Source organism: Alnus glutinosa, chromosome 8 (assembly GCF_958979055.1).
Source record: "Alnus glutinosa chromosome 8, dhAlnGlut1.1, whole genome shotgun sequence".
In the NCBI taxonomy this organism is placed as follows: Eukaryota; Viridiplantae; Streptophyta; class Magnoliopsida; order Fagales; family Betulaceae; genus Alnus; species Alnus glutinosa.
Genome location: NC_084893.1, coordinates 3,488,648 through 3,516,487, shown reverse-complemented (window position 1 = coordinate 3,516,487; position 27,840 = coordinate 3,488,648). Strand labels below are relative to the sequence as shown.

Sequence of the window (27,840 nt, the reverse complement as noted above, 5' to 3'; positions counted from 1 at the left end):
AATTTTCTAAAACAATAAAGATAAAATTCAAGAACATTTCTGCATAATAGAGTACTACAACTTTTACTATAAGTTCCTTATAAACTAACGGGATTATCCACATGACACTTACTATGTTAGTCATTAAAGACAGCCATTTCCATCATATATGGGTTATCACGTATGTTTGTTTGTAAAACAACTATACTACTTTTAGCGTTCTTTAATTCTCATTTATAGTAAAAATTAAAGGTTTTTAACAAAAATTAATAGTCCGTTTAGTTACGTGATTTCGTAGGTTAAAAGTGCGATTTTAACAAAATCACGAAAAGTGTAATAGTTTGTGAATGGATCTTCAAAAATTACGGTTTGAAAATGTAGAAAAATATGCACTTTCAAATCGTAGGTAATGGAGTGTGTTTTAAAAAACACACGATTTTAAAGGCTGACTGTGATTTTAAATGTCAAATTATAATTTTACCAAACGCTTAATTACGTTTTAAAAAATCGCGTTTTCAAATCGTATGTTTTGAAATCACACATATTGAAAACCTCAAATTCAAACCGGTCCTAAATGTGAAATCTAATAAATTCAAGGATCTAAGGTAGTTTTTTTTTTTTTCGTTTTAAAATTAATATTAAACATAATAACCATAGGTTTGTCATATCCATTAATTTTCTTCTTGAGTCATTAGGCTGTAACTTGTAAGTAAGTACATAGAAAGAGCCTGTAGAAACAGTCTCCCTCTTTTTTATTCATTACGTTCGTAAGAAAAGTTAATACGCTTCGATAATGATTTTAAAAGATTTTTTTTTCTTCTATTTTTTATTGTTTGCTAATGGTTTCGACAAAAATATACTTTTAATTTTAATTTTTTTTTTAAAAAAAATGTTTTTACGTGAATTTTCTTAGTAATTTCCTGGAAGATATTCTTTACTTAAAAAAACAATCGCAGCGGCATGAGGCATCTATGGTATGGGCCACCGGCCACAGCGTGCACCTTGAGGGGCGAGAGCTTCCCAAAGAGTCAAACCGCGTGAAGGGCAATATGGTCATTTAGCGAAGGGTAGTTTCGGTAGAGAAGCATGTCCCGGTGCAGCCGAATCCAAAACCATTTCCGAAAATAAATCAAAGACAGGGGATGACTTGGTAATTTAGGACAAAACCCGGTGGTTTCCGCTGTGCGACGAAACGCATATATACGCTTCAAATTCCGAAGAGTTTAAACGCTCAAAGTTCAGGAGCAGAGCAAAAGAGAGAAAGCCGACAATCTCAAAGAGCTTCAAATCAATCTTTAGCGGGGATTTTGAATTCCTTTACACGAGAGGGAGGTTTTTGTAACGGTCGAATTTCTCTGTGGGGTGAAAGTCCTTTGCTTCGGCTTCAATGGCGGACCCATCACCTGGTCCTGCCAGCTTCTGGACCCAGGCTAATGCTCTGCTCAGAAAGAACGTCACCTACCAGGTATCTCTCTTCTTTCTCCGAGTTCTGGAGTAGTTCTAAGAATCTGGAGAGAAATGAAAAATGGATGACTATTCTGGGTGGTGATTCTATGCTTGTTTCTCTCTTTTGTTAGTTATCTTTGGTTGTTTTGCTTTTTGGGTTCTATTTGATTATGTGAATATTGGTATATTTTGGTGGATATATTGGTCCCTTTGATGGTTGTCTTTCAAATGGATGTATTTTATTGACTAAATCGGCTTGCTTATTTCTTAAACGATTTTTTATTGGGTTTCTAAAATGTACGGGCTTCGATTTGTTTAACGTATTTATTTTGGTTATATTTATTATTACAAAGCAACAACAGTTCAACTGTCCATATGTTTGTGTTCTTCTCGGTGGGCTTTTATAGTTTACACTAAACAGCTTCATATTGACAACATTTTCTTAGTGAGTTTTAAAAGCATACTGTGACCCTGTCTGATGATATTGTTATTATCCTTTTTTTCTTTCAGAGACGAAATATGAAGACAAATATTCGGCTGATCGCTTTCCCTTTTATCCTTTGTTTATTGCTTGTTCTCCTTCAAGCACTTGTTAATAGTCTTCTGGATAAGCCTTCAAATAATTGTGGCTGTGCTTGTATCAATACAACGGGAGATGGAAAGTGTGTGGAAGTTTGTGGGTTAGAATACTCAGATTTGGACCAAGCAGGAACTTGTCAAATTCCTAACCCTCCAGAATGGCCTCCTCTGTTACAAATACCAGCTCCTGAATATCGTGCGGTGACAACTGATTTTGTTCCATTTACAGACTTGCCAAATGAGTCATGCAGGAGTTCAGGGTCCTGTCCGGCAACTTTCCTTTTCACTGGGAATAATCAGTCTCTTGGAGAAAGTATCTCTCTCTCTCTCTCTCTCTCTCTCTCTCTCTCTCTTCTGTGTGTTAACATTTTAATTTTGGTTGTCTCATTACTGGGATTATCAATATTTTGTTTGTATTGACCTTAATCTTCATATATTTAGTTTTGGCTGGAAATATGATCACGAGTTCTTTCACTCTGAATGCCTCTGACGTAGTTGATACTTTAGCCACTAATGTTGCGGTAAGCTTTCTAGTCTTCTTTGCTTTCACTGGCTTCGTTATGAGCAATATTGTCATCTAGTATTATTGTGTTGCCTTCTTTTTCTTGATAATTGTTTCCAGGTATGCTGCTAATTGTCTTTTTCAAAATGTTTCAGGGCTCGGCTTCATATCCTCAGACAACCAATTTTCTTGATCCTACTTTTGTTTCGGGTGAACCCGTCTATAATGTGCAAAGCCAGTGCCCATCAAATTCTACATTTTCTGTTTCCTTTAAGCAGTCATCCATTGAGCTGCAACAAGGTAGACATCCCTTGCATTTTTAATTCCTCAATAAATTCTTGTTTCTCTTCGGAAAATATAAGGTGCACATTCTTTATTGAATGGACCTACAAGCATAAAGTCTGACATGAAAGTTCACGCTGACACATTAATTCTTGAGCATATAGGGCATGAACAGAATGGAGAAGCAAGATAGTGTGGGTGTGGCACTTGTCTGTATGTGTGCGTGTTTAGAACTTTAATATCTTTATTTCATTCAAGTTAGCAAACTACATTCCTTCATGCATCAAAAAAAAAATAAAAAGGCAATCTTTGTTGAAAATAGATAATTACACACACGCTGATTGCACTTAAAACTGTTTGCATTGAAGATTCTAAATCTTTGTTTTAGGACTTACATCCTTGTTTTTATTTGTTAATTTTACCTTTTATTTCTTTTCCTTTATTCCTATTTGGGCTTACCTTCTGTATACTTCCCGTGTACAAATTCTTCATCTCCTTTTATTCTTTAGCACTTTAATTGATATTGTAATCTAAGATAAGTTTTATTTATTTTGTTTTTCATTGAATCTAGTGGTCAGTTGCGTCCAAGGTTTACATTTGTGGCGCAATAGCTCTTCCGAGATTAATGATGAGCTATATAAAGGTTACCGAAAAGGGAATTTGGAGAGCAAGATTAATGAAATCATTGCAGGTTGGTCTACTTGACATCTTTGACTGAATATTTTGATGTGGTTGGAGTAGTATCATGTAGGGAACAATACTCATGGCTTTATTTTCTGATCACAGCTTATGATTTCTTAAACTCGAATGGCAATAGTTTTAATGTGAACATATGGTACAATTCAACCTATAAGAATGACACAGGCCAAACAGCAATTGCATTGGCGCGCGTTCCACGTTCGGTGAATCTGGTAAATACACTGAACTTATAAACTTGTTTGGGTTTTCCTCCTTTCATGCGAATAACTAATATACATATTGATTTTTCACATGTTTGGCTTTACTCATAGAAACTTTGTATGACATTTCACATTTGTATCTTGTGTGAATGGTTGTTGAACAATAAAATCTGCAGATACTAAAGAATGGCCTCCATCTTAGTTACAAATCAAGGTGATAAAAGAAAGATTGACTGCTTAATGGGAATCCATCCTAGAGTTGGAATCTGCTTGCCGAACCCACAGTCCTCTATATCATTTCTAGATGTTTATGGTCTGAATTTCAAGCATTCTGATGCAGTTTGTTCCACTACCATATACATGCCTTCATGTATTCTCTTCCCATTTTATTTAGATTTTTATCCAAAGAGAGATTACAAATTTTGTTCCATCTAGGTTGGCTATTAAATGAAAAATTTGCTTGGGTGTCTTTTTAAAGTGACATTAAATTGGTCCTCAGATGCAATGAGAAGTAACGGTTCTCATGCTGTTAGTTATTGTGAGTAAACAGTTAGTTTAAGGTAGTAGGTTTTGCTTAGCAATTAGAAGTGTAGGAACATTGACAAGGCAAAAAATGAGAGTTCCTTTTTGAGTTCAATTATGGCTTTCCCCATATTTGACTAATTGTATGGTTTTTTAGTAACAGAATGGAACATGTCTTATTTTTTTACAATTAGGGGGAGGTAGTTGTCTTCCCATTAGAGATAACTCCTATAAGGGAACATGTATCCAAATGTATCTCCAACTGGGAACTATCTTGTTTGCAATAGTCGTTTTGGGCTGTTTTCAGCCAGTTGTTATTGAGCCTGCACACTTGACTGGGTTCATGCTAAGACATGCCATATATTGTCCACCGAATGGGCTGCCAAGCCTTCTTGGATGTTTGACTTTCTTGAACCATATGAGTGGCTTAATTTGGCTCTTTTGAGGAGTTTGTTTGGTCATATCATCTGAAGATTGGCCCTAAGGGTATCACCGCCATTACAATTGGGCTTCAAAATGAAGTATAATGGTAGTTTCACGATTGTTTGATGTCTTTGTTAGGTAGTTTCTGTTCTGTTCTGCTATTCTTAAATATGTCTATTACCTTATGTATCTTGGAACTTGGTTTATGCAATCCCATTAAAGATCAGGGCTTAATTAAAAGTTAAGATATGTTTATTTTCAGAGTCAATATGCTTTTTTTGTGGGGGTGGGAGGTGTTCAAATACTTTTCCTTGCTTTCCAGGATTTTGAATGGTGTACATTTATCTACTTATCTGCATCAAGCGACTTTGTTGATATGTTGTAAGTTCGCTGCATCAAATGACAAACTATGACAACCACTGAACATTTTCAATCCATACATTTACAGGCATCGAATGCCTACCTTCAGTTTTTGCAAGGGCCTGGTACAAAAATGATATTTGAGTTTGTCAAAGAAATGCCCAAACCTGAAACAAAAGTCCGGCTGGATTTGTCCTCTCTTCTTGGTACACTCTTCTTTACATGGGTCATTCTACAGCTATTCCCTGTAAGTATGTCAATTGTTCTTCATTTGTTCTAGGATTGTTTGAATTTTTTTTTTTTTAAGTATTGAAGGCTTTATGTTGTTGCAAATTTTTTAAAAATCATGACACCTATTACCCAGTTGATCATCTTATTGGCTACACGAGTAAACATTTACAAATAGCTGTATAATTTTTTTCAACTAATCATAATTCCTCATGATCCGACAAATGCTTAAGAAATTTTAGATAAATTTTGTGATGTCTTTTTTGTTGAGTATTAAACTATTATTTGGACTTTCTAGTCATGGCATGACAGAGACGCCTAATTAACTTTCACATTAAATAGCTTTGCAGAAGTGAAATGAAAGTACAATTCCTTTGTTTGCTGAAAGAAAAACTTGATGTATGCAATAAAAAATGTTTACAAATGGGTGATGTCTTCAACCCCTATCTTCAAATGACATGGCTCTAGTTTGGTCAGGCAATCCCTTAGTCTGTTGGGAACATAAGATTCATTTAAGTTTAATTTCTTAAATGTGTCATGAAATTAAATGTGTCATAATTTCCTGAAGTTTGACTTCTATATCAACTTCTTTGTATTGTAGACATACCTCTATTATGGTTTAATTGTATGACTTCCTCTGTACCCTAGGATCAGAGGTGAGTGATGGCTGCAACTGTGTTATAACCCATTTGGGGGAAAATGATCGCTAGTTGAATTTTTAAGTGTTCTGAGAGCCAAGTTCAATGATTATGCCTAATATCAGATTGTTGTATAATATGAATATTATACATTTGTAGTATTCTTATGAGTTATCTTTTTTCTAATCACTCTGCTTTTTGATGCAGGTCATTTTGACATCATTGGTTTATGAGAAACAACAGAAATTGAGAATAATGATGAAAATGCATGGGCTTGGTGATGGGCCATACTGGATGATTTCCTATGCTTATTTTCTTCTCTTATCTTTTATCTACATGCTATGTTTTGTGATATTTGGGTCAGTCATAGGTAATCCACCTAATACATCCAGTTAACTGCATCTTGTTTTGATCCTGGTTCAAGTTCTTTAATGCAGTTCACTTTGCTGCAGGTTTAAAATTCTTCACAATGAATGACTACAGCATCCAATTTGTGTTTTATTTCATCTATATAAACTTGCAAATTTCGCTGGCCTTTCTTGTGGCTGCAATGTTTTCAAATATCAAAACTGCGGCAGGTTTGGTCGTAGCTATTTTATTTTATTTCTGAAATTGGGTGAAATTTTGCTTTTCTGTAAAGGATTGTGAGCTAACATGCATGTCATGATTGAATATTTATGATAACAGTTATTGGCTACATATGCGTCTTTGGAACTGGGCTTTTAGGAGGCTTTCTTTTCCAATTCTTTGTTCAAGATACATCGTTCCCGAGTAAGTGGTTGAATTTTGAAATAGATTATGTCATGTTGGTTATGACGGTTTTCAGACATACTTTATTTTTATAAGATTCAACAAGAACTATGTTTGGATGGGATTATTTTCCAATTGGGTGGCTTTTCAACAAAGCAAAACTCAATTCTATGCAAAAAAGAAAAGAAAGGGAAAGCCTGTTTAGCCCTCCCCAAGCAGTGTCGATTTTATTTAGACTTGAGGGAAATGGATGGTGGCAAAGAAGCTTTTCGACAGGTGCCATGATGACCCTGACATCTCTAAGCATAATCAATCCAAGGCAGGATGATACTGGCCAACACAAGTATGTGTTGCCAGAGCCTAGTCCCTGTCAAATACAATGATAAGTTTTACTGTATTTTGCATATGGATGCATGCCTTTTTAAGGGTTATATGTGTGCATCTATCTTCTAAACAATTAAATGGAAAACTTTATTATTTTCTTCCTTTTTTTTTGTTGGGTGGGGGGGGGGGGGGGGGGGGGGGGGGGGGTTCTTTGATGTAAAAGAAATGCTATTTTTCCATCTCCCATCCATATTTTTTCAAATCCACCATTGAATATGTAGGACCCACATGTGAGTCCTCCAGATCCAAATGTGGATTTGAAAAAGAGATGGATAGGAGATGGATGAGTATCAAAAATCTTGATGTAATGAACTCAAATCCAAGATTCATGTCCCACATTTTTTTGAAAGGCTTCACTGCCATTGTCCTGCTGATTTGCAATAGGTCTTTCCTCCTAAACCTTTTTACTTAAACCCCAAAAGGTTATATATTCTTAATTATTACCCTGACAAGTTATGTAATAAATGACAACTATTGGAATTAGGTGGAGTTGGTATAACTGGTTAAAACCTATGCCACTCCAAGATGAGGAAAATTTAGGATGGTTTTTTTTGTATGATGTAGACTGTAGTCCATTTGTAGATGACCACAGCTGAGAAGATAGTTCTGTTCACCTCTGTTTTTCAAGATGAAGAGAAGCACATTTTTCTCCATTCACCCAATAAAAAGGAAAAAGAAAAGAAAAATAAGGAGCCACTTTTTTTCTTTCCCAAAAATGAGGAAGTAATGAAGATAAGCTTATCATGCAGGGTAACAAGATCTATTGCAGAGATTTTTGCCATGTCACATTTATTATTGCTGTAATTATTCTCTCAGATTTTTCTAAAGGAGTGGAGGATATGATCATCCAATCAATTGTAATAGTTTCCTCTAAGATACTGACCAAATGTTGGTTGTAATATCTCTTTGTCAACCTGTTGGCACCTTAAAAGCCATTATTTGATGCTTTCTTGTGACTTTTTTTTTTCCCTATCTTGTCTACTCATTGTGGAACTTTTTTTTTTTCATTGTAGGAGGGTGGATCATTGTGATGGAGTTATATCCTGGCTTCTCTCTATATCGTGGGTTATATGAGTTTGCACAAGCTTCCTTCACAGGAAACTCTTTGGGAACTCATGGAATGCGGTGGGGAGACTTGAGTAATAGCATGAATGGGATGAAAGAGGTCTTGATTATCATGTTTGTTGAGTGGTTGGTGGTGCTTTTTGTTGCATATTATATAGATCGAGTTGTGACATCAGGAAGTAAAGGTCCTCTATTTTTCTTGCAAAACTTTCGAAAGAAACCTCCATCTTTTCGGAAGCCTAGTTTGCAACGGCAGGAATCTAAGGTTTTTGTTCAGATGGATAAACCCGATGTCAGTCAAGAGGTGAATTTTTTTTTCTTCTTCTAAATTATATACTTAGTTTTCATTTATTGATATATTTCTGATAATAATTTTTAAGTCCTCAGTGCATAAACTGAAATGCTGGTCTATTTACCATAAACTGTTGATTAAATGAGGACTTTCTAGGCTGGACTTGTGAGTTGGATTAGATCTTTGTATTATATCAGTAAATTTATGAGATGTTTACCTCTCGTCTTCCAAGTTGTTATGATTTTAATGTTTCTCAAATTGATGTGGGCTTAACTACACAATATTAAATAATTTTCACCATTTTTTTTTCTGCTAGAGGGAGAAGGTCGACCAGCTACTAGTTGAACCAAACTCAAGTCATGCCATCATCGTTGACAACCTCAAAAAAGTGTATCCAGGAAGGGATGGAAATCCGGCGAAATTTGCAGTTAGAGGTTTATCTCTTGCCTTGCCTCGAGGGGAGTGCTTTGGTATGCTTGGCCCCAACGGTGCTGGCAAGACTACTTTTATTAGTATGGTCAGTACAAAATGCTCTTTTGCTCTTCAAATTATATACACAATTCTCAAAAAGTTTCTTCGTGTTTTCTTATAAGTGGGATCATCAAAGCTCCATATTGGTCCCTGAAATAATATGGGGGGCAATAGGAAAATGCTTTGAAATTTTTTGTTTTTAAGCATGTAGTTCATTTCATCCTATCCATCAAATGTTTAATGCTTAGCGGTGATTTGGTCACTTATTTTAATAAATGAGTAGTGATCTTTAATTGGTTGTACTTGCCTTATTTTTGCTTCTCTATAACATCTTTCCAGTCTTCACTGTGAAGGTTTGTTAAATGGGGTTAATCTTCATGTTTTGGCATATTTTCTTGCCATATTAGAAGCACATTTTCTCATCTTCTTTCTGAGTTATTCAAGAGTCTACATATGTCCATTAACAGATGATCGGTCTTACAAAGCCAACCTCTGGCACAGCATATGTTGACGGACTGGATATACAGACTCATATGGAGGGAATATATACCAGTATGGGTGTATGTCCACAACATGAGTAAGCTAGTTCCTCCACATCAAGAAAGAAATTCTCTTTCTTTTTTGTCTCTCTTTCTTTTCTTTTTTTAATGTAAAATTCCTAATATATTTTTTCTTCGACAATTTTAGCCTGCTCTGGGAAACTTTGACAGGAAGGGAGCACTTACTATTTTATGGTAGACTGAAGAACCTCAAAGGTTCTGCCTTAACACAAGTAAGTAGATGTTTTGTTTGATTCGATATTGTCATGCGAGGGTTCATTAGTATTTGAGAGCAATTGAAACTCGAAAAGAAAATTTAGCAAGCCCTTGTAGTTTTTGTTTTTAGAAAATCAAGAAATAAATATTTGATTTGATAAATCCTCATTGAAACTAGTTTATAAGTTGTAGTTTTGATTATTATCCTTAAAAAGGTCATTAAGGAGTAGAATGAGCAACTCTTAACTTTTGTAGCCCTTATTGCATGACTCTTGACTTCCTATTTTCTACTGCCATTTTGTTGCTGCAGGCAGTGGAAGAATCTCTAAGGAATGTCAACCTTTTTAACGGAGGGGTTGCTGACAAACAAGCTGGAAAATATAGTGGAGGTATGAAGAGGAGGCTTAGTGTTGCGATTTCATTGATTGGTGATCCCAAAGTATGTTTTCATCTCTGTTCAATCTACTTCGCCATATGAGAAATTTTTTGGATAGGGAAGCTTTGTTCTTGTGGTCTAATTCTTGGAAATTTTTCAAGGTTGTTTATATGGATGAGCCAAGCACTGGATTAGATCCAGCTTCAAGAAACAATTTATGGAATGTTGTGAAGCGTGCAAAGCAAGATCGGGCAATCATTCTCACCAGTAAACTCTCTCTCTCTCTCTCTCTCTGTGTTGTAGAATTTGAATCACCAGAAACTTGTTAATGCAGTGTTATAGATAGAAGTAACGTATTATATACTGGTTTTATATCGTCCCATCCCAATTCTGCACATTTTCTTATGAGAGAACAGCATAACGGCACTTTTTACCTCATTAATTTACTGGTATTGTTTTTGTATTTTCAGCACATTCCATGGAAGAGGCAGAGGTCTTGTGTGATCGATTAGGAATATTTGTAGATGGCAGCTTGCAGTGCATTGGAAATCCTAAAGAGGTATCTTAACTCAATATTATATCCTCCATATTACGTTGGCTCCATTTTAAGTACTCTTCATCTTATTTATATCCTCTGACATGCACACACGAAGATTTCCCCCCGCTCCCCCCCCCCCCCCCCCCCAAAAGAAAAGAACAAAAAAGGAATCTCATTCAAAAAATTTAGCATGCCTGATATCTTCAATATATGAAGACATTGAAAAACATGGCAAGCTACTTGGATGCCGGAAGGTTAAATACGAAATGTATTGCCTAGTTCATATATTCTTGTCTGAATCCTATAAACATTAGATTTTCTTTTGAAATCCTCAATATTAAGGGAAAAATAAATCTTTCTGAACGTGATACGAAACATTTCTGCCATGCTTAGTAGATGAATATAATGAACATGAGGAATAACTCCACAATGGTTATATGATATCTTGTGCACCTCCTTCCCTGCAGGTGTGCTCTATGCATTGCTTCTTCTTCTTCTTCTTTTCCCCCATCAAACAATTCTTAGTGGAGTATTTTCCAATGATTTGTGTAAATGGACAAAATTCTATGTTTTAGCGAGGGACAAAGATTTTGATGCAGCAACCCCCCTAAAAAAGGAACATGGAACACAACTACATATGTTTGTTTTTCTGAATGTTCCTTTGTATGCATAACAACAATGGGAAGTAAAATAGTGTGAAAAAATTAATATCTATTTTTCTTGACAAAATGCATAAGGTCTTCATTATTCAGCATTTTCTAATTGAACGAAGTTGATTTGTTAAATCATTTAAATTAGTATTGCACGTGGGCCGGTGAAAGTATTGTGTCCTATTTTCAAACCAAAGCTATTTGCACTGTACTAAAGCAATTTCATGTAAAATTTTGTTGATTTCTAGTTGAAATTTTCTTTACAGCTAATTTTTAGTAATTTCAATCAAATTTGAAGTAGATGATTTTTCAGTAACACTTGGTATTCCAATGGTGTTTGATAGCTTAAAGGTAGATATGGAGGATCTTACGTGTTTACGATGACTACATCTTCGGATCATGAGGAAGATGTGGAGAAGATGGTGCGGCATCTCTCTCCAAATGCTAACAAGATATACCACTTATCTGGAACCCAAAAGTTTGAGCTGCCTAAACATGAGATCAGAATTGCTGATGTATTCCATGCAGTCGAGAATGCAAAAAGCAGGTTCACGGTTTTTGCATGGGGTCTGGCTGACACCACATTGGAGGATGTTTTCATCAAGGTTGCCCGTGGGGCACAGGCATTCAACGTGTTTTCATGACCGTCTGATTTGTTCATCGATAATTGCATGTTACTTGGATCTCTGAATTGGTATTGATAGTAGACTTCCTCTCTAGATTGGCATGCAGTTGATCGAATCTGATCATGTTGTTGTTACCATACAATGGTGTATTTGTTCTTCTATTTTCCTTTTCTCTTGGGGAACTTGGCTTAGATATTTGTATACATACCTTTTAATTTATAGAAAGTAATAGAAATCTTATCATTTTTAAAGTCAAATACGTTTTCCTTTTTCCTTTTTCCTTTTTCTTTTAATTGCATGGATCCTTCAAAGATCATTATGCTCATTTATCAGCCAATGGGAGCCTAGCTGATAACCTAGCCAAATGGTCCATTTGACTCTATTAATTTCATTATTAGCTCATTGCTTTCTTTGGCTTCGGCTTTTGCTTTTTCTTTTTTCCCTTTTTGGTTGTCTTTGATGTTCTTGAATCGACTTTCTTTTTGCTAGTTGAATCAGAGCTATAACGCATGATTGCATGTGTTTTTTGCTCATCTAAAAACATTATGAATTTATGTTGACAAATAGCCAAAGAAGAAAAAGAAATGATCACATTGCTGGATGAGTGACGAAGGAGAGTTAACAGATGTTGAGTGTCAGATTCTGAAATAATGGTATTGAAATATATTGACAGAGAAGATCAACACAAGAATAACAAGAATCAGTAAAATCAGGTATAATTAGGGCAATATTGTGCATAGGACCGGCTTGATAGGGTTTGAGGCCTAAGCTAAGTGACAAATTTAATCAAGGCATTTTCTTATATTTATATATTAATCGACTAAAAATTAACATATTATACTATTTTATTTAAAATCATACTTCTCGCTTTTTGGTATGTAAAATTGCTAAATTAAGTTTTTATATTTAAATTTTTTTAACATATCTTTTTCTATTGATAATATGGCTAATCCACTTAATCTTTCTTGTAACATTGCGTAGGATTTTATCATTCTTAATTTTTAAAAACTTCTTTATGCAAAAGCAATTGTAAAAGATATGGAATGACTGAATTCAATGACCTGGACTGTATTAAAGGCCAAAAAAGAAAATCATGAAATTTGAGAAGTATTCAATTTTTTAATGAGACTTTAGTGGGAGAAATAGAGAGAAAAATGGAAAGTTATAAAGAGATTTGAGATAACTTCACAAAAGGGTACCCAACTATATCGCTTTTTCACTTAAGGGTACCAATGTAGCAAAACGTTCAATCGAGTGTATGAAGTTATCAAAACCGTTCAATGTAGGGTATTCCGTCACCCTCCGTTCTAAATCGATGACGGAGGCCAAAACACGTGCGTTTCACGTGATATTTTAGCCTCGAACTACCACTTTTGCCCCTCATCTAAACGATCAAAAAGACCCGTTATACTCGAACTCAAAACACACTCTTCTTCCCTCCCAACGCAACACAGCAGCCGAACTGGAGAGATCGGGCTCTCAAACATTTTCGTCCAACAACATCGTGAAAAGGTGGGTTTTTATTATTGGCTATTATCCTCCTAAACTTCACTCCTATTTTCGTTCATGAAGGAGACGGGTTTTTATTCTTGGCCATTTGTGCAGTTACGGCGCCGGGGTGAAATGGAGCCTATGTCCGACAGTGAGTCGACAGAGTCCAGATCAAACGGTCCAGTATGCAAATGTGGAAAGACATCATCATCTTGGACGTCGTTCACCCTAAGTAATTTTGGTAGGAGGTTTTTTTCATGTGTAGATTACAAGGTAAGAGATTTTCCCCAAAGTTTTTCCTTTTGGTTTTCCCCAAAGTTTTTCCTTTTGATTTTCTCCAAATTTTTTCCTTTAGGGTTCTATCTCTGAGTTACCGTGAAATTGGTTGATTTTATTTTATTTCCGATTATTCAGAAACCAGAGGTGAGATGTGATTATTTTAAATGGCGTGATCCTGAAATCTGTGTCTACGGTCAGAGAGTTGTGTCGAGATTGAGAGATTGGCACGAGAATCTGAAGGCACTGAAGGCCAACATGAACTGAGTCGAATAAATAGGTTGGATGAAGTTGGAAAATACAAGAATGAAGTTGAGAAATGCAGAGCTGAAGTTGAGAAATGCAGAGCTGAAGTTGAGAAATGCAGGGCTGAAGTTGAGAAATACAAGTTCAAACTACAGAGACAAAAGGATAAGTCTCGGTCAGTAGAGAGGAAGTACCAAATTGCATTGGTCTGTTCATGGGTGATGTTGATGTGGTTGCTGGTATATCATTCGTACAGCAGAGAGTTTCTTCCATTAAGAATGATGTTGCAGTGAAACAATTGATTAATTGTACGATGATCAATTGATCAATTTTGTTGTTGATCAGATGCTAATGTTGTAGTTGTAGTATTTTGTAATGCTCTGAACATTTTGTAGTGCAAGATTCTGTAATGTTATTGTTAATATTGATGTTGTTGACATTGTATGGTGCTTGGTATGGTAATTCATTATGCACAATTCAATTATGAGCAATGGTTGCAAGTGGGCAGCAAATGGGCATAAGCAAATATGGTACCAAATTTTGTAGCATCTTTGGCCACAACTTTGGTACCAAATTTGACCACAATCCTCATATGCTTGAGCATTAACATTATGCACTTCTCTTTTCCTTTTGTACCAAATTTTGGTACCAAATCTGCAAAGGGACAGTAAATAGGTACCAAACTTTGTTGCAAATTTGGTACCAAATTTACAAAATAGACAGTAAATCCACCACAATGATACCCTGCACAAATCCACTTGATACCATAACCTGCCTAATCAATTTACAACAATGGTTGCAAGTGGCCAACATAACCAAATTTGGTACCAAGTTATGCAGTAAATACTTGGTACCAAACTTTGTTGCAAATTTGGTACCAAATTTACAAAATGGACAGTAAATCCACCACAATGATACCATAACCTGCACAAATCCACTTGATACCATAACCTGCCTAATCAATTTACAACAATGGTTGCAAGTGGGCAACATAACCAAATTTGGTACCAAGTTATGCAGTAAATACTTGGTACCAAATTTTGTTCCAAATTTTACCACAATCCTGCACAACCAAATACTTCCATACCATAATCTGCATAACCAATTACTTTAACATAAATCATCACACTTTAACTTTCCATAAATCATCACACTTTAACTTTCCATAAATCATCACACTTTAACTTTCCATGTTCATCACACTTTAACATAACATAACTGGCAAACTTGTTCATCAAACTTTAACATAACATAACATAACATAACTATCATCACACTTTAACATATGTCAACATAATAATAAACCATGTTCAGACTCTCCACATCTTTTTTCTTCCCTTTGTCATTCTTCTTTGCAACTCCTTGTACTTCTGGTTGAGGAATGACAGTGGATGCAGCAACCAAATTGTGCATGTCGAAATCAGGGGGAGCAACTCTAAAAGTGATACCAGTTGCACTTTTGGGAGGACCCCATGAGCATGCTGGTCCACCCCCTGGAACTTTCGGTGGTCCAGTAGGGTTTCCAGTGAGATCGACAAGGAGTTTTCCTTTGCTCTTGTGCATTCCTGTTTGTAAAACAGAAGTTCTCAACCTGCCAGATATTCTTGTCCTGGTGGCCAACCCGAGATTGCTCTTTTGCCCCCTACCTTGTGCAGTAGCAATGCCTTCACCCTGACTGCTTGCACCCCTTCCTCTTGTGCTCCTTTGACCTCGACCTTGTGCAGTAGTTGTACTGCTTTCACCCCTTCCTCTTGTCGTATTTTGCCCTCTACCTTGTGCAGTTGCAATGCCTTCACCCTGACCTTGTCCTTCCCCTTCACTGCTTGCACCCCTTCCTCTTGTGCTCCTTTGACCTCGACTTTGTGTAGATGCACTGCTTGCACCCCTTCCCTGACCTTGTCCAGACACACTGCTTGAACCATCTTCTCTTCTCCTCTTTTGCCCCCTACTTCCTGTTGGGTGAGTAGGATTACCAACACATGGAGCGCTGGATGTGGCACTGGATGGGGCACTTGGCATTGATGCAGTAGATTGGGCCACAGATGGGGCACTGGATGAACCATCCAACTACAAACAAAATCAAATAAACTAGTTAGTAAACAACATTGAATAACATACAAGTTTGCAATCATAAATATAACACAGGAAACACTTACCCTGTCAAGATTGCAGTCAAGATCTGCTGCATGTTTTCTATAGAAATTCCGCCTACGTTCTTGTCTTTCATCATGTCGCATCCTCGCAGTGCATGTTCTAGTATTGTGACCATATTTTTTGCACATCCTACATTGGTTCTTCGTACCACCCTTTCTAACTGTGTAGGGATTTAAGGTCTCATCAGCCCCTCTGTTCCTCAGTTTTTTAGGTCTTCCCGAAGATGCCATTGCCTTAGGTGGTTCAATGATGGGTTGATTTGTCCTAGCCCACTGCTCCTCACTGGGTACAGGGTAGATGATGGGTGTGTATGCCTTTAGGTACATCTCCTTGCCAAAGTATGGGCTCAGATAATCCTCAGGGTTGCCTCCACCATGCCATATTGATGAGATGGCATGAGCACATGGGATACCAGAAACATCCCACTTTCTGCACCCACATGTCTTGGCAGGTAAATTCACAGCATACCTTCTACCCCTGCACTCGACCTCAAATAAACCATCACCAGCAAATGTTGGTGTACAATGTCCGGCCTCATCTTCTTCTATCTCCAACTTCTCCTTAATTTTTGGCCCAACATTGCCTTCCATCGCAGCTATAATTTCTCTTTTCCGCTGGTACCTTCTCATCAAACTTGTCCTAATGCCTTCCAACATTACCAGTATGGTCTTATCTCTGAACTTGGTGATCCAAGAATTGAAGCACTCGGCCAAATTGTTGTGTAAGAGGTCACACTTTGCATATGTGTTGAACCATCCCCTACACCAAGTTGCAGGGTCAACCTTCGAAAGGTACTCATAGGTTGGCAGATTAAGGCCCTTAAGCTCTTCCATTACAGCATAGAACTCATTCTGTGTGTAAGATGCAGCAGCTCTCCACAGCAAGTCCTTTAGTAACACCCCCCGGTGACCGTCGTTCCGAAAATTGGCGTACAAGTGCCGCACACATATCCGATGCTCAGCGTTAGGGCACACCTCCATAAGACTTGGTACAAGACCCTACACACATGAAAAGCAAGTCAAACACATAGAAAAATACCACATAATCTGGAATGAAATGTCCAGCATAAAAAGCATAAGTGGAAAGATACCTTTTGTCTATCTGAAATAAAAGTCCATCTACGTACACCACTGGGGCGAAGATCAGCCAATAGTGCCTCAAGAAACCATGACCAGCTATCCTTGGTCTCTGCCTCTACAACTGCCATGGATATTGGATACATGTTATTATTGGCATCCCTTCCAATAGCTGCCATTAACTGCCCCTTGTAAACCCCCTTCAAGAAACACGCATCAAGGCCTATCACAGGCCTACACCCATCCTTGAAGCCATTTTTCATTGCTGCCAAGGATATGTACATCCTTTGGAATCTACATGGCATTTCGGGCATAGGTCTCTCAACCATCAAAATAACACAACTCCCCACATTTGTGCTTCTGATTGTCGTGCAATAGTCCCATAGACGATGGTACTGCTCACCCAACTTCCCATAAATAACCTCTTGTGCCCTCTTCCTAGCCCTATATAGGGTACTAGGATGGATTTCAACATTCCATTTCTTCTTCACCTTCTTCTTCAGGACTTCTACAGGCATGTTCGGTTGATCTCTAAAACTGTCCAAGCACCACTCAGCAATCCACTTGGAAGTAATCAAATGATTCTTGTATTTCCGAGCACATGTATGTTTGGGCCTAAGTGAAATCAACATGAATGTGGCCTCACCCTTCAACTGTCTTCCATAAACCCTATATTTACAATTCTTCTCTCTACACACTGCAATTACTTTTGATTTAGAATTCTTTTGGTAAACTAAGTCCTTCCCCTTCAATATATTGGCCTGTTTAATAGCTTTTCTGAAATCATACACACTATCAAAAGTATTACCTTTCTGCAGAGTCGGCTTCTCAAAATCAGATTTTGAAAATGGCACCCTCTTGGTGACACACGGCCTTTTTGAAGAATCCGGCTCATCATCTCCACTAGTATTATCGGGAGTGATCAGTATACCACTCCGAGACACATCGGAAACAGGCTCATCCTCACCCTCAACCACACTCTTACCCTTACCCACACCTTGTGCAAACTCATCTTCAGCTGCAGCTAAAGCTACTGCTACTTCTGCTTCCAAATCTTCTTCTACTACGTGTGATGGTTCTCCTACAAACTCTTGATCTACTCCTACATCTTCTCCTTCGACAGAAGCTCCTGCCTCTCCATACCCCGTATCAGCATTTACTTCTAAGGCGTCCGAGTCATCACTTAGAACCTCATTCCAAAATGGATCTCTCCTATATACAGTATTTCTCTCATATTCTTCTTCATATTCCTCATCAACACTTTCCTCTCCTCCAGGTAAATCTACAGGTACATCATACAAAATAAACCCAACCACATATAACTCTGCTACTCCATGACCAATGTGGTGCCCCACCATTTCAATGACATCATGGTCAGAAGACAGAAGCCGTAGCCCTTCATCTAGACTCTTGTTAGGTATTCTGTAATAAATTAGATCACCGGGACTATACCCATAGCACTTAACTACAGTCTCCACCTCAAAAAAAGACAACTCATCTTTGTCATACAGGTCAGGGTAATTTGTTACATCCCCACCAACATAGGCTACCCCATTTTCCCTATTAAACCGACCTCTGTGGTGCACCTCAAACATAAGACATTCATTAAACATTATGTGTCCTACAAATTGACCAAAAAAAAACTAAAAATGAACAAGTTTGAAAATTCAATGAGCAAACAAAAAGAAACGAATAAGACACTACAATATTGCAGTCACTAGATAAAGTCATTGGGACCACTTCATCACAGACAAAAACAAACCAGCACATTGCACAGTCATCAAAAAGACCCACGGGACCACAAGAGTAAACAAAATTCAGAGCAGCACATTGCACAGTCTTACCGACCCAGCACCAATCACAACACACCCCAAACAAGATACTCACAACATGAGGGACCACAAAACGTAAAAAATATACCTTTTTCACTAACATAAAAACACAACCAGATGTTGACAGTAGCGCTAAACATGGTACCCAAACAAAATCAACTAGATGTGAAAACCCCCTCAACTACAAACATGATGTTATTAACATACAAAAATCACATAACTGAACCGGATTTCACTAACCCATTAACAAAATAGTAAACTTTGACAGATTACGGTTACATAAATAAACTAAAATATAAGTTAGGGTTTAGGGTTACCTTTCTCAACCCTTTGTGTATTTCACTTCTGTATACAGCCGAAAGCCGAATCGATTTAGAACGAAATGCACCAGATTAGGGTTCTGAGTCGCAAGAAGGAAGTGGGTGAGTTGTGTTCGAGGGAGTAGTTGCTTCGAGTTGTGAAATTTTTTCGGCCGATTATTCTCAAGTTTAAAAAATCCGAACGTTTAGATGAGGGGCAAAAGTGGTAGTTCGAGGCTAAAATATCACGTGAAACGCACGTGTTTTGGCCTCCGTCATCGATTTAGAACGGAGGGTGACGGAATACCCTACATTGAACGGTTTTGATAACTTCATACACTCGATTGAACGTTTTGCTACATTGGTACCCTTAAGTGAAAAAGCGGTATAGTTGGGTACCCTTTTGTGAAGTTATCCCAAGAGATTTATAATTGAATAAGATGTGACCCTAGCTCTTTAAGACTTTTTAGACTTTCCACAACCTCTCGGCATTTTTTTTTCTTTTTCTAATAATGATCTGTCAGCATTTAATTCGTTCATCTGTCAACCTAAATTAGAGAGCCTTCAATCACTTTGTTAGCAAGTATTCAATGGACAAGGATCCTCTCCAGTCATTTGAACTAGAGAGGAGTCAGTTAGTATAAAAATTAGGGTAAAATTATTCTTTCATATTTTTTTAGAAATTTTGCCCTTCCACTTAACCTAACCGACTCATCTCCCGTTCATTTAACTTGGAGAGAATCCAAATGCGTATTCAATATAAACATTGTACACTCAATGTTGCTCTATAGAGAGATTTTTAATCGAATGAGACGGGACCTTCTTCAAGACTTACTTTCCATCTCTCCCTCTCTCTCTCCTCAAAGTCTTAATATCTTGGGGATTGAATTTTTTTTTTTTTCCATATTTCAGTTCGTAATCATGTTTCTACCATAATTGGAGCCTTAACTAGAAAGCATTGAGTACGCTTTTTATCATAGTTGGAGCCTTAATTTTTTTACTTTCTTTAATGGAACAGGCCTTAAATATATTATTACCATTTGATGGCCTTAATTTTATTGGAGGTCTTAAGCAACTGCCTAATTGGCCTAATGAAAGAGTCAACACTGATTGCACATGACAATAAATCGAGCATATATAAGATCCCAATCTCGAAAGCTCTTTTTGTTGGTTACATCATGGCCACCAAGCTATGTTTGGCGAGCACTGTTTTTGGGCTTAAAATTCGTTGTTTTCTCTTTCGAATCGCTATTTTAGGTATTTTCTTGCTATTGTAGGAAATATTTCTCTTCTCATTTTAGTAGCGATTTTATTTTCAAATTTTGCCATATTTTTTACATAATCTTTATTTTATTTGAGGTTTGATTTTATTTAATAATTAGTCTTTTGCAATTAAAAAATCTTTTTGCTTTCAGCTATATGAGCTCGACTTGTACGCTTAGTTCGACACTTCGAGTATTAATCAAATTATAGTCTTTCAGAGTTATTATCTGTTTTTCCTTAGAGCTGTTAGGGTTTTTCTCTAACCTTTTTGTTATTTTTCTCTTTTCTTGAATACGCCACCTTCAATCTTTAGTTTTTGTTTGCTATCATACGCAATTAGAATAATTCTAGTTCTATTCGGCGCGAGTTGGTATTAAAGCTTAGTGTCTTTTCTAGAGTGAATTTCAACAATTTTCCATGGCTGGTGGTCGTGGTTGGCATGGATATGTTTCGAATGAGAAAGTCCCTACCGTGACAGAGCTTGTTCTTAGAATCTTCTCCACGTGGAAACTCATCAATCACCAACGGCTAACCATGCAACCAACAATGAAACAACACATCATTGACACTAATGTTACCATATTGGACCAAGGATCCTCCCCCGTTAAAATGTTTTACTACCCTAAAAACTAGATACACACATTCTCTCTTCCCCAATCTCTCAATTAGATTTTCTCCCTAAAACACCATGTGGATTTAAGCATAGAAGGCTCCCCAAGTCTCAAAAGGCCCAATGACTTCTACCTCATTTTTTAAGGCCCTGTCGCCAGTCCAGCCGTTCAAAAATTTGCTTCAACAAAAAGTGATGAAAGAATTGTAAGGATTCCCTCCAATTATGATTTTACATTAGAATATTAATAAAAATAAGGGTTAAATAGGGTTTTGGTACCTATGGTTTAAAGTTTTTTTTTTTTTTTTTGCCTCATGTGGTTCAATTCGTATCACAGATGGTACTTGAGTTTTGGGAAAAAAAACCGAATTGGTACCTCTGTTAGTTCTTTCGTCCAAAAACTAACGATATGCCACATCAACGCCACTTAACACCATTAAAAACGAGACATATGCCTCATATGCCACGTAAATCGTCACATCAGCGCCATATCACTGCCACACATATATATATATATATATATATATATATATATATATATATATATATATATATATTTGAAAAATCGTTAGGGGTGGCTCACCACCCCCTTGGCCAAAATGAGGGTGGTTTGGCCACCCCCAAGGGCCAAACCCATTTTTTTCTCTCTCTCTCTTGCCCTTGGGGTAGCCAAACCACCTTTAGGCCAAAGGTCAAACTCCATTTTTCTTGTGCTAGAATACATGGGTGGTTTCTGGGGGTGGCCGAACTACCCCTAAGGACCAAAGAACAAAAAAAAAAAAAAAAAAAAGGGCCTGGGTGGGCCGAAGCCACCCACAAGGCTCAACCACCCCCATTTTCTCTTTGGGGGTGACCGAACCACCCTCATTTTTGCCAAGGGGCTGGTCCGGCCATTCCTAGACCGACGGTAGGGGTGGGTCAACCACCCCTAATATTTTTCATTTTTTCTTAAAAAATATATATGTGGCAGTGACATGGCGCTGATGTGGCGATTTACGTGGCATATGAAAACAGGTGTTGCATTCTTAATGGTGTTAAGTGTAGCTGATGTGGCATACCGTTAGTTTTTTAATAGATAAACTAACAGAGGTACCAATTCGATCTTTTTCCAAAATTCAGATACCATCTGTGATACTAATTGAACTACAGAAGGCAAAAAATAAAAACTTCAAACCACAAATACCAAAAATGTGTTTAACCCTAAAAACAAATAAGTTCACAATTTTTCTATCAATTTAAACTTTTGGGACAAAACAATAATTTAACACGGTATCACAACAAATGTCCTTAATTCGAACCATTTCTCCGTCGTTGACCTTCCATTTCTTATATCAGACGCATACGAAACAAGAGTTAAAAATACACAATGCTAATCATGCAATAGCCAGTATGCTAGCTAGCTGTCTTTTAAGTTTCCTGATCTTTCCCTTTGACCAAAGAACTCACTGAAAACACAAAACCAGGCATGGCACCTCCAAGGAAAAATGTAAAACCTGCTTAATATAACATGTAAAACCTAACTATAATTACATTACAGATTATTTTTGTACATTCCAATACGATTCTTTAAGATTTTAGACTCGTGATGAATAATACCACCACCAAAATTTGTGCATTGCGCGTTTACCTATTTTGACATGTGATATAATTATCTATTTCGACAGCCTTGGCGCGTGTACCTCGTTCGCCAAAGTTATCTGATCTTTTTTTTTTTTTTTTGAACGGGGCCAAAGTTATCTGATCTTATCGAATCAAAACAGTCAAATAGTTATCCTTGAATTCTGCTAACTGTTACTTTTCTAAGATCCTTATCCCAAGATTGTAAGCTAATTTTATTGAAACTCAATCTCCTTCCTCTTCCCCATCCAATATTTAAACCAGCTTTCGTTGAAAAAAATATTATAACAAAACATCTTTTTCATATACAATGGCTAAGGTGTCTCTGTCATGTTTCTTTCTTCTGCTGGCTCTTTTGTTTGTAAATATTAATGGTTCCGAGGCAGAGGAAAAAGTTGGAGTTTATGAGCTGAAGAGAGGAAAGTTTTCTGTGAAGCTCACCAACTATGGTGCAGTTGTGCTGTCTGTTAATCTCCCTGATAAATTCGGTATGTTCCTGCCTCAGCCTGTCTCTTTATGGCCTTGTCGTTTTTAAGATTTGTACTTTTTTTTTTCTTTAGTGGAAAACATGAAAAACAGAATGCAAAACCAAATGGGTATATATGGAAGTAATTCTTTGTTTTTTTATCAGATAAATCCTTTTCATTTCTTTTGTTTTCTTTTATCAGGGAAAATAGATGATGTTGTTCTTGGATTCGACTCAGTTAAGGAGTACAAGGTGATATTCATCAGCTTACTTTCTCTTTCTTTCTCTCTGCCTGCAATTTAATTATTAGTTCAAAAGAAGAATATAATTATTCATCCAATATAATTATATATATATATATATATATATATATATATATATATATATATATATATATATATAATTAAAGGCATCATAATTTAATGGTCGAGTTTCTAATGACGTTTGCAGAATGATTCAACCTACTTTGGGGCCATTGTTGGTCGCGTTGCTAACAGAATTGGAGAGGCTCAATTCACTTTGAATGGCAAAAAGTATAAATTACCTGCTAATGACGGGAAGAATACGCTCCATGGTAATATATATTCATCATTTTCCTTGCTTGTAATTAATCTCAATCATATAATCCTATTTGGGATCTACAATATTGTTGATTAATATTGGAATAATTACTTATATATGTTTAATATCAGGTGGCCCCAGAGGATATAGTGACGTTGTTTGGACTGTAAAGAGCTATAGACCAGATAGTCATATAACATTCACCTATCACAGTTCTGATGGTGAAGAAGGTAATATATATATATATATATATATATATATATATATATATATATATATATATATATTTCTTTTTCTTCTTCTTTTTTCCTCTTCTTAAATATGAAATCCAGAAAACTAAACATGACCTGTAAGTAGGGATGACAATTCGGGTTCGTGTACAAGACTATATATATGTTAATCCTAATCCAACCTACTTAATCAAAATGGGTCAGACCTCTTAACCTTAATCCGTTAATTTCATGTTGAGTTCGGGTTATGTCTATAAAACTATATAGATTGACTTTAATCCGCTGATTCGTGTCTGGTTCATCAAAAATTGTCGACCTTACCTGTGAGTGAGCAAAAATCATTTCAAAGTTTGAACATAAAACTGATTGGAAATTCATTTTGGAGCATGAAGAATGCTATGACTGTTACGATATTTATAATTCATCATATCTGAGATCTGTCTTGACTTCATGCAGGCTTTCCTGGTGATCTTTCTGTCTCAGTGACATACGAGCTTATTCAGAAAAACAAATTAGCTGTAATAATGGGAGCCAAGGCTCTCAACAAGGCCACACCAGTGAATTTAGCCCAACACACTTACTGGAATCTTGGTGGCCAAGCGAGTGGCAATATCTTGTCACACAGTCTCCAGCTTTTCGGGTCAAAGATTACTTCGGTCGACGACCAACTCATCCCGACCGGCAAAATTGACCCCGTCAAAGGAACGCCATACGATTTCCTTGAACCCCGTCAGATTGGTAGCAGGTTGAAGGAGCTATCTAATGGATATGACATCAACTATGTGCTAGACAGTGGCAGTCCTCTTCACCTGAAGAAGGCGGCCGTGGTCCATGAAAGTAAATCAGGGAGGAAAATGGAGCTGTGGACTAATAAACCTGGTGTGCAGTTTTACACCGGTAACTTGCTGCATAATTTGAAGGGGAAAGGTGGTTTCGTTTATTCACAACATGCTGCCCTCTGCTTGGAGACACAGGGGTTCCCTGACTCTGTTAATCACCCAAATTTCCCTTCGCAGATTGTTAATCCCGGACAGATCTATAAGCATATCATGGTTTACAGATTCACAGCTCACTAGAATTTTTTTTAAAAAAATCTAGTGAAAAACAATTTAATAATAGTGAACTTTGGTCTCTCATTTTCCTGTTGTTAGCCAAAATGTTATCTCATGATGTTCTAAAGTATATTCTTTTGAAAAATGCTAGACCTACTACTCTTTTACAACTTGTTGAGACGTGTCAACTTGTGATTTGAGCTTGTCAACAAGTAGTAGGTGCAGCAGTACTCTTAAGACTTTTGCTTATTTTGTTTTTGGAAAAGAGGAAGACACAAGTGGCCAATCCCATCTAAACATGGCTCTTCTCATTGTTGTTTTGTTTTGTTTTGTTTTGTTTTGCTTTCGTGGTGAGTTAAGCTTGCGGCTAAACAAGGCTGAGGGATTTTTAAGATAGTAAGGTAATTCGAAGAATTTTAGGCCTCTATGGTAAGGTAATTTAAGGAATTCTAGGTCTCCCACAACAATTCTAAAGGATAATATGTCTATCCTTAGGAGTTGTAATCCAAATCTTAATAAAACTCTTAATCCAAATACTAATAAGACTCCTAATCCTAATAAGATTACAAATCATAAATGATAATAATTCTACGTCATACAATTTCTTCCTTATTATTATCGATTCCATAATGTCCCCGATCACACTTTCGTTAGAACGTGGGTGCGATCAAAACATTCTGCCTCGATTCTAGAGTTTCACGACAGAAGCATTCTGCATTGTTCAGGGGCTGTACTACATCAATGGGACAATGCATGTATTACTAGCTAGAAAATGTAAACGATATCTCTGAGGTGTGATAATATTGGGATATTGGGGCTCTTGGACTTGCTTCTAACCCCGTTTATCATGCTAAGACTAAGCACATAGAACCACTTCATTCGTGAGAAGGTGCTTAATGGTGATATCTCCATCAAATACGTTAGCACACACGATCAAATTGCAGACATCTTCACTAAGGGTCTGAGTTCGGCCAGATTTCAGTTTCTACATGACAAGCTTATGATTTGTTTCGTACCCATCAGCTTGCGGGAGCTGTAAACGTTATCTCTGCCATCTCGTCTAATACACGTGCAGAGTCATCATGTCCAGATTCGTCATCACGTCCAGATTCAGTTGAAGACTCATTCAAACAATCTCTAACTAATGGATAACATCTGGAGATAGGATTCTGTATTTTTGAATTTGAATTTAGATAGATTAGAATTCTGTTCATACTTTCTGTTCTATATTTTTGTAATTCAAACTTTAGATAGGATTACATGTAATCTAGTCCTCTATTTATACCATTCTAAACATCAATGAAAATTATTGAAGTTCAAAATCTTTCTGTTCTATATTTTTGTAATTCAAACTCTAGATAAGATTACATGTAATCTAGTCCTCTATTTATACCATTCTAAACATCAATGAAAATTATTGAAGTTCAAAATCTTTTAGAAAAGACCAACTGAAATGTGATTGAACCTTAAAAATAAATCCATGTTTTGTACTGTCTCTCAAACTCCAAACTGGAGCAGAAAACTGAGTTTTACTGGGATGATGGTTCTACCTCAACTAGTTCTGTCACAATATTTTTTTTTAGTGTCTCTCAAACTCCAAACTAAGCAGAAAAATGACTTTTACAGGTATGATAGTTCTACCTCAACTAATTCTGTCCCAATTAGATTTTCATAGACACAGCGGTAAGTGGTGATGGGTATGCCTGGCACCTAACGATGCCAAGGTTTCTTGGACAAGTTATATTACCTTTTCAACAGCAAAAAAACAGTGCATATGGAATAATAATTTCCAAAAAAAAAAAAGGGAAAAAGAAGAAGAAGGGGTTTACAAGAGGATCTTTCCACTATTTAGAGGAAGATCCAGAAGAAAAAAGAAAAAAAAACACACACACGCACACAACAGAAAATCTGGTTAAAGCAGGGCATTTAGCTAAATTGTGAGCGTGAAAAATTGTGTTTCTGTGAACCTACATGTGTGCATGGTCAAAAAATCTAATTTTCACCAAAGAAAAAGAAAACAAATTTCTTGTTTCGTTCATTCAGCAGGCATCCGAAACCGGCATAATGGACAGAGGTTACTCTTCTTCAGCCAATTCACAATACAATCTCCATGGTAGACATGCGAGCAAGGCATGCGAGTGGCTTCCAACCCCATCAAAATATCTTCCAAACATACCACGCATCGCGTTGGAAAGCCTTCTGCTTTGACCTTCTCTAATGCCTCAACCGATGATTTGCTTGCGCGAACCAACCTGGTAAATGGGCTGCTGGCGTTCAAAGCCTCTGAAAGTCCCTCTTCTTGCGTGCCGTGTACGATGGTAAGAGCCACCACCATTGGAATAGTCTTGCGGCACATGTTGTCAGCGTCACGGGCTAGCTCGCGAGCAAAAGTTGAGATCTTTTGGATCATGAATGGCTGAAAATTGTATGGCACGTCCATCTGGGAAAGCATGTTGGATATCGTCGACCACGATGTGCTGCCCATCATCAAAAGATCGCGTGGCATAATGAAATTTTCGTATTTCATGGGGCTTGTAACCCTCTGGCCGTCTTCCTCCGTTGATTCAAACTGAGCAAAAATTTCAATGAAGAACTCACGATATGGTGAAGATCTGTCAGGTTCGGAGAAGTTCTCGGGCTGCCATGCCTCGCAGTGATGAGGAAGTGATGTGATGATAGACATCTTGAAGAAGAAGTAGGTGTTTTCTTTCTAGTAACTGGGTCATAATTTATGGAGAAAGAGTTGGCTGCCAATCAGTTTCAGGAGAGGAGTGACTTTAAGCTAAAGAAAGAGTTGGTTGCCCTGTGACCGTTATATGACCGACAGACACTGTTTCTACAACCAGAATTAGGAGTTCGTTTCTTGGGTTCTTACTCGATCTTGGTTTTTATTTCATTAATT

The 27,840-nt window shown here is 37.0% G+C and overlaps 4 protein-coding genes and 1 long non-coding RNA gene across 5 annotated transcripts; 3 read left to right on the top strand and 2 right to left on the bottom strand.

Annotated features, from left to right (window-relative positions):
- The first annotated feature begins 1,183 nt into the window (after window positions 1–1,183).
- Window positions 1,184–12,022, top strand: LOC133874969 (ABC transporter A family member 7-like). The gene is made up of 18 exons (XM_062312923.1): window positions 1,184–1,444; window positions 1,936–2,317; window positions 2,446–2,525; window positions 2,662–2,806; window positions 3,360–3,479; window positions 3,575–3,699; window positions 5,081–5,239; window positions 6,066–6,228; window positions 6,311–6,436; window positions 6,546–6,629; window positions 8,006–8,361; window positions 8,666–8,866; window positions 9,288–9,397; window positions 9,508–9,592; window positions 9,886–10,014; window positions 10,113–10,218; window positions 10,422–10,510; window positions 11,484–12,022. The coding sequence occupies exons 1-18, from the start codon at window positions 1,367–1,369 to the stop codon at window positions 11,781–11,783; spliced, it is 2,838 nt and encodes a 945-aa protein (XP_062168907.1). The 5' UTR covers window positions 1,184–1,366; the 3' UTR covers window positions 11,784–12,022.
- A 936-nt stretch (window positions 12,023–12,958) lies between these two features.
- On the top strand, window positions 12,959–13,763 carry LOC133874655 (uncharacterized). Its single transcript, XR_009901343.1, has 3 exons — window positions 12,959–13,277; window positions 13,371–13,529; window positions 13,671–13,763. It is a non-coding gene; the product is annotated as an uncharacterized LOC133874655 (long non-coding RNA).
- A 1,246-nt stretch (window positions 13,764–15,009) lies between these two features.
- LOC133876009 (uncharacterized) lies at window positions 15,010–17,366 on the bottom strand. The gene is made up of 3 exons (XM_062314304.1): window positions 17,023–17,366; window positions 15,935–16,930; window positions 15,010–15,845 (listed from the first exon to the last, which is right to left on the bottom strand). Exons 1-3 carry the CDS (start codon window positions 17,335–17,337, stop codon window positions 15,057–15,059), a joined length of 2,100 nt encoding a protein of 699 aa, XP_062170288.1. The 5' UTR covers window positions 17,338–17,366; the 3' UTR covers window positions 15,010–15,056.
- Window positions 17,367–22,854: 5,488 nt separating this feature from the next.
- On the top strand, window positions 22,855–25,022 carry LOC133876563 (uncharacterized). The gene is made up of 5 exons (XM_062314869.1): window positions 22,855–23,117; window positions 23,298–23,347; window positions 23,546–23,669; window positions 23,788–23,886; window positions 24,343–25,022. Exons 1-5 carry the CDS (start codon window positions 22,940–22,942, stop codon window positions 24,960–24,962), a joined length of 1,071 nt encoding a protein of 356 aa, XP_062170853.1. The 5' UTR covers window positions 22,855–22,939; the 3' UTR covers window positions 24,963–25,022.
- Window positions 25,023–26,482: 1,460 nt separating this feature from the next.
- LOC133876437 (uncharacterized) lies at window positions 26,483–27,761 on the bottom strand. The gene has a single exon (XM_062314717.1). It carries the CDS (start codon window positions 27,619–27,621, stop codon window positions 26,974–26,976), a length of 648 nt encoding a protein of 215 aa, XP_062170701.1. The 5' UTR covers window positions 27,622–27,761; the 3' UTR covers window positions 26,483–26,973.
- Window positions 27,762–27,840: the final 79 nt, after the last annotated feature.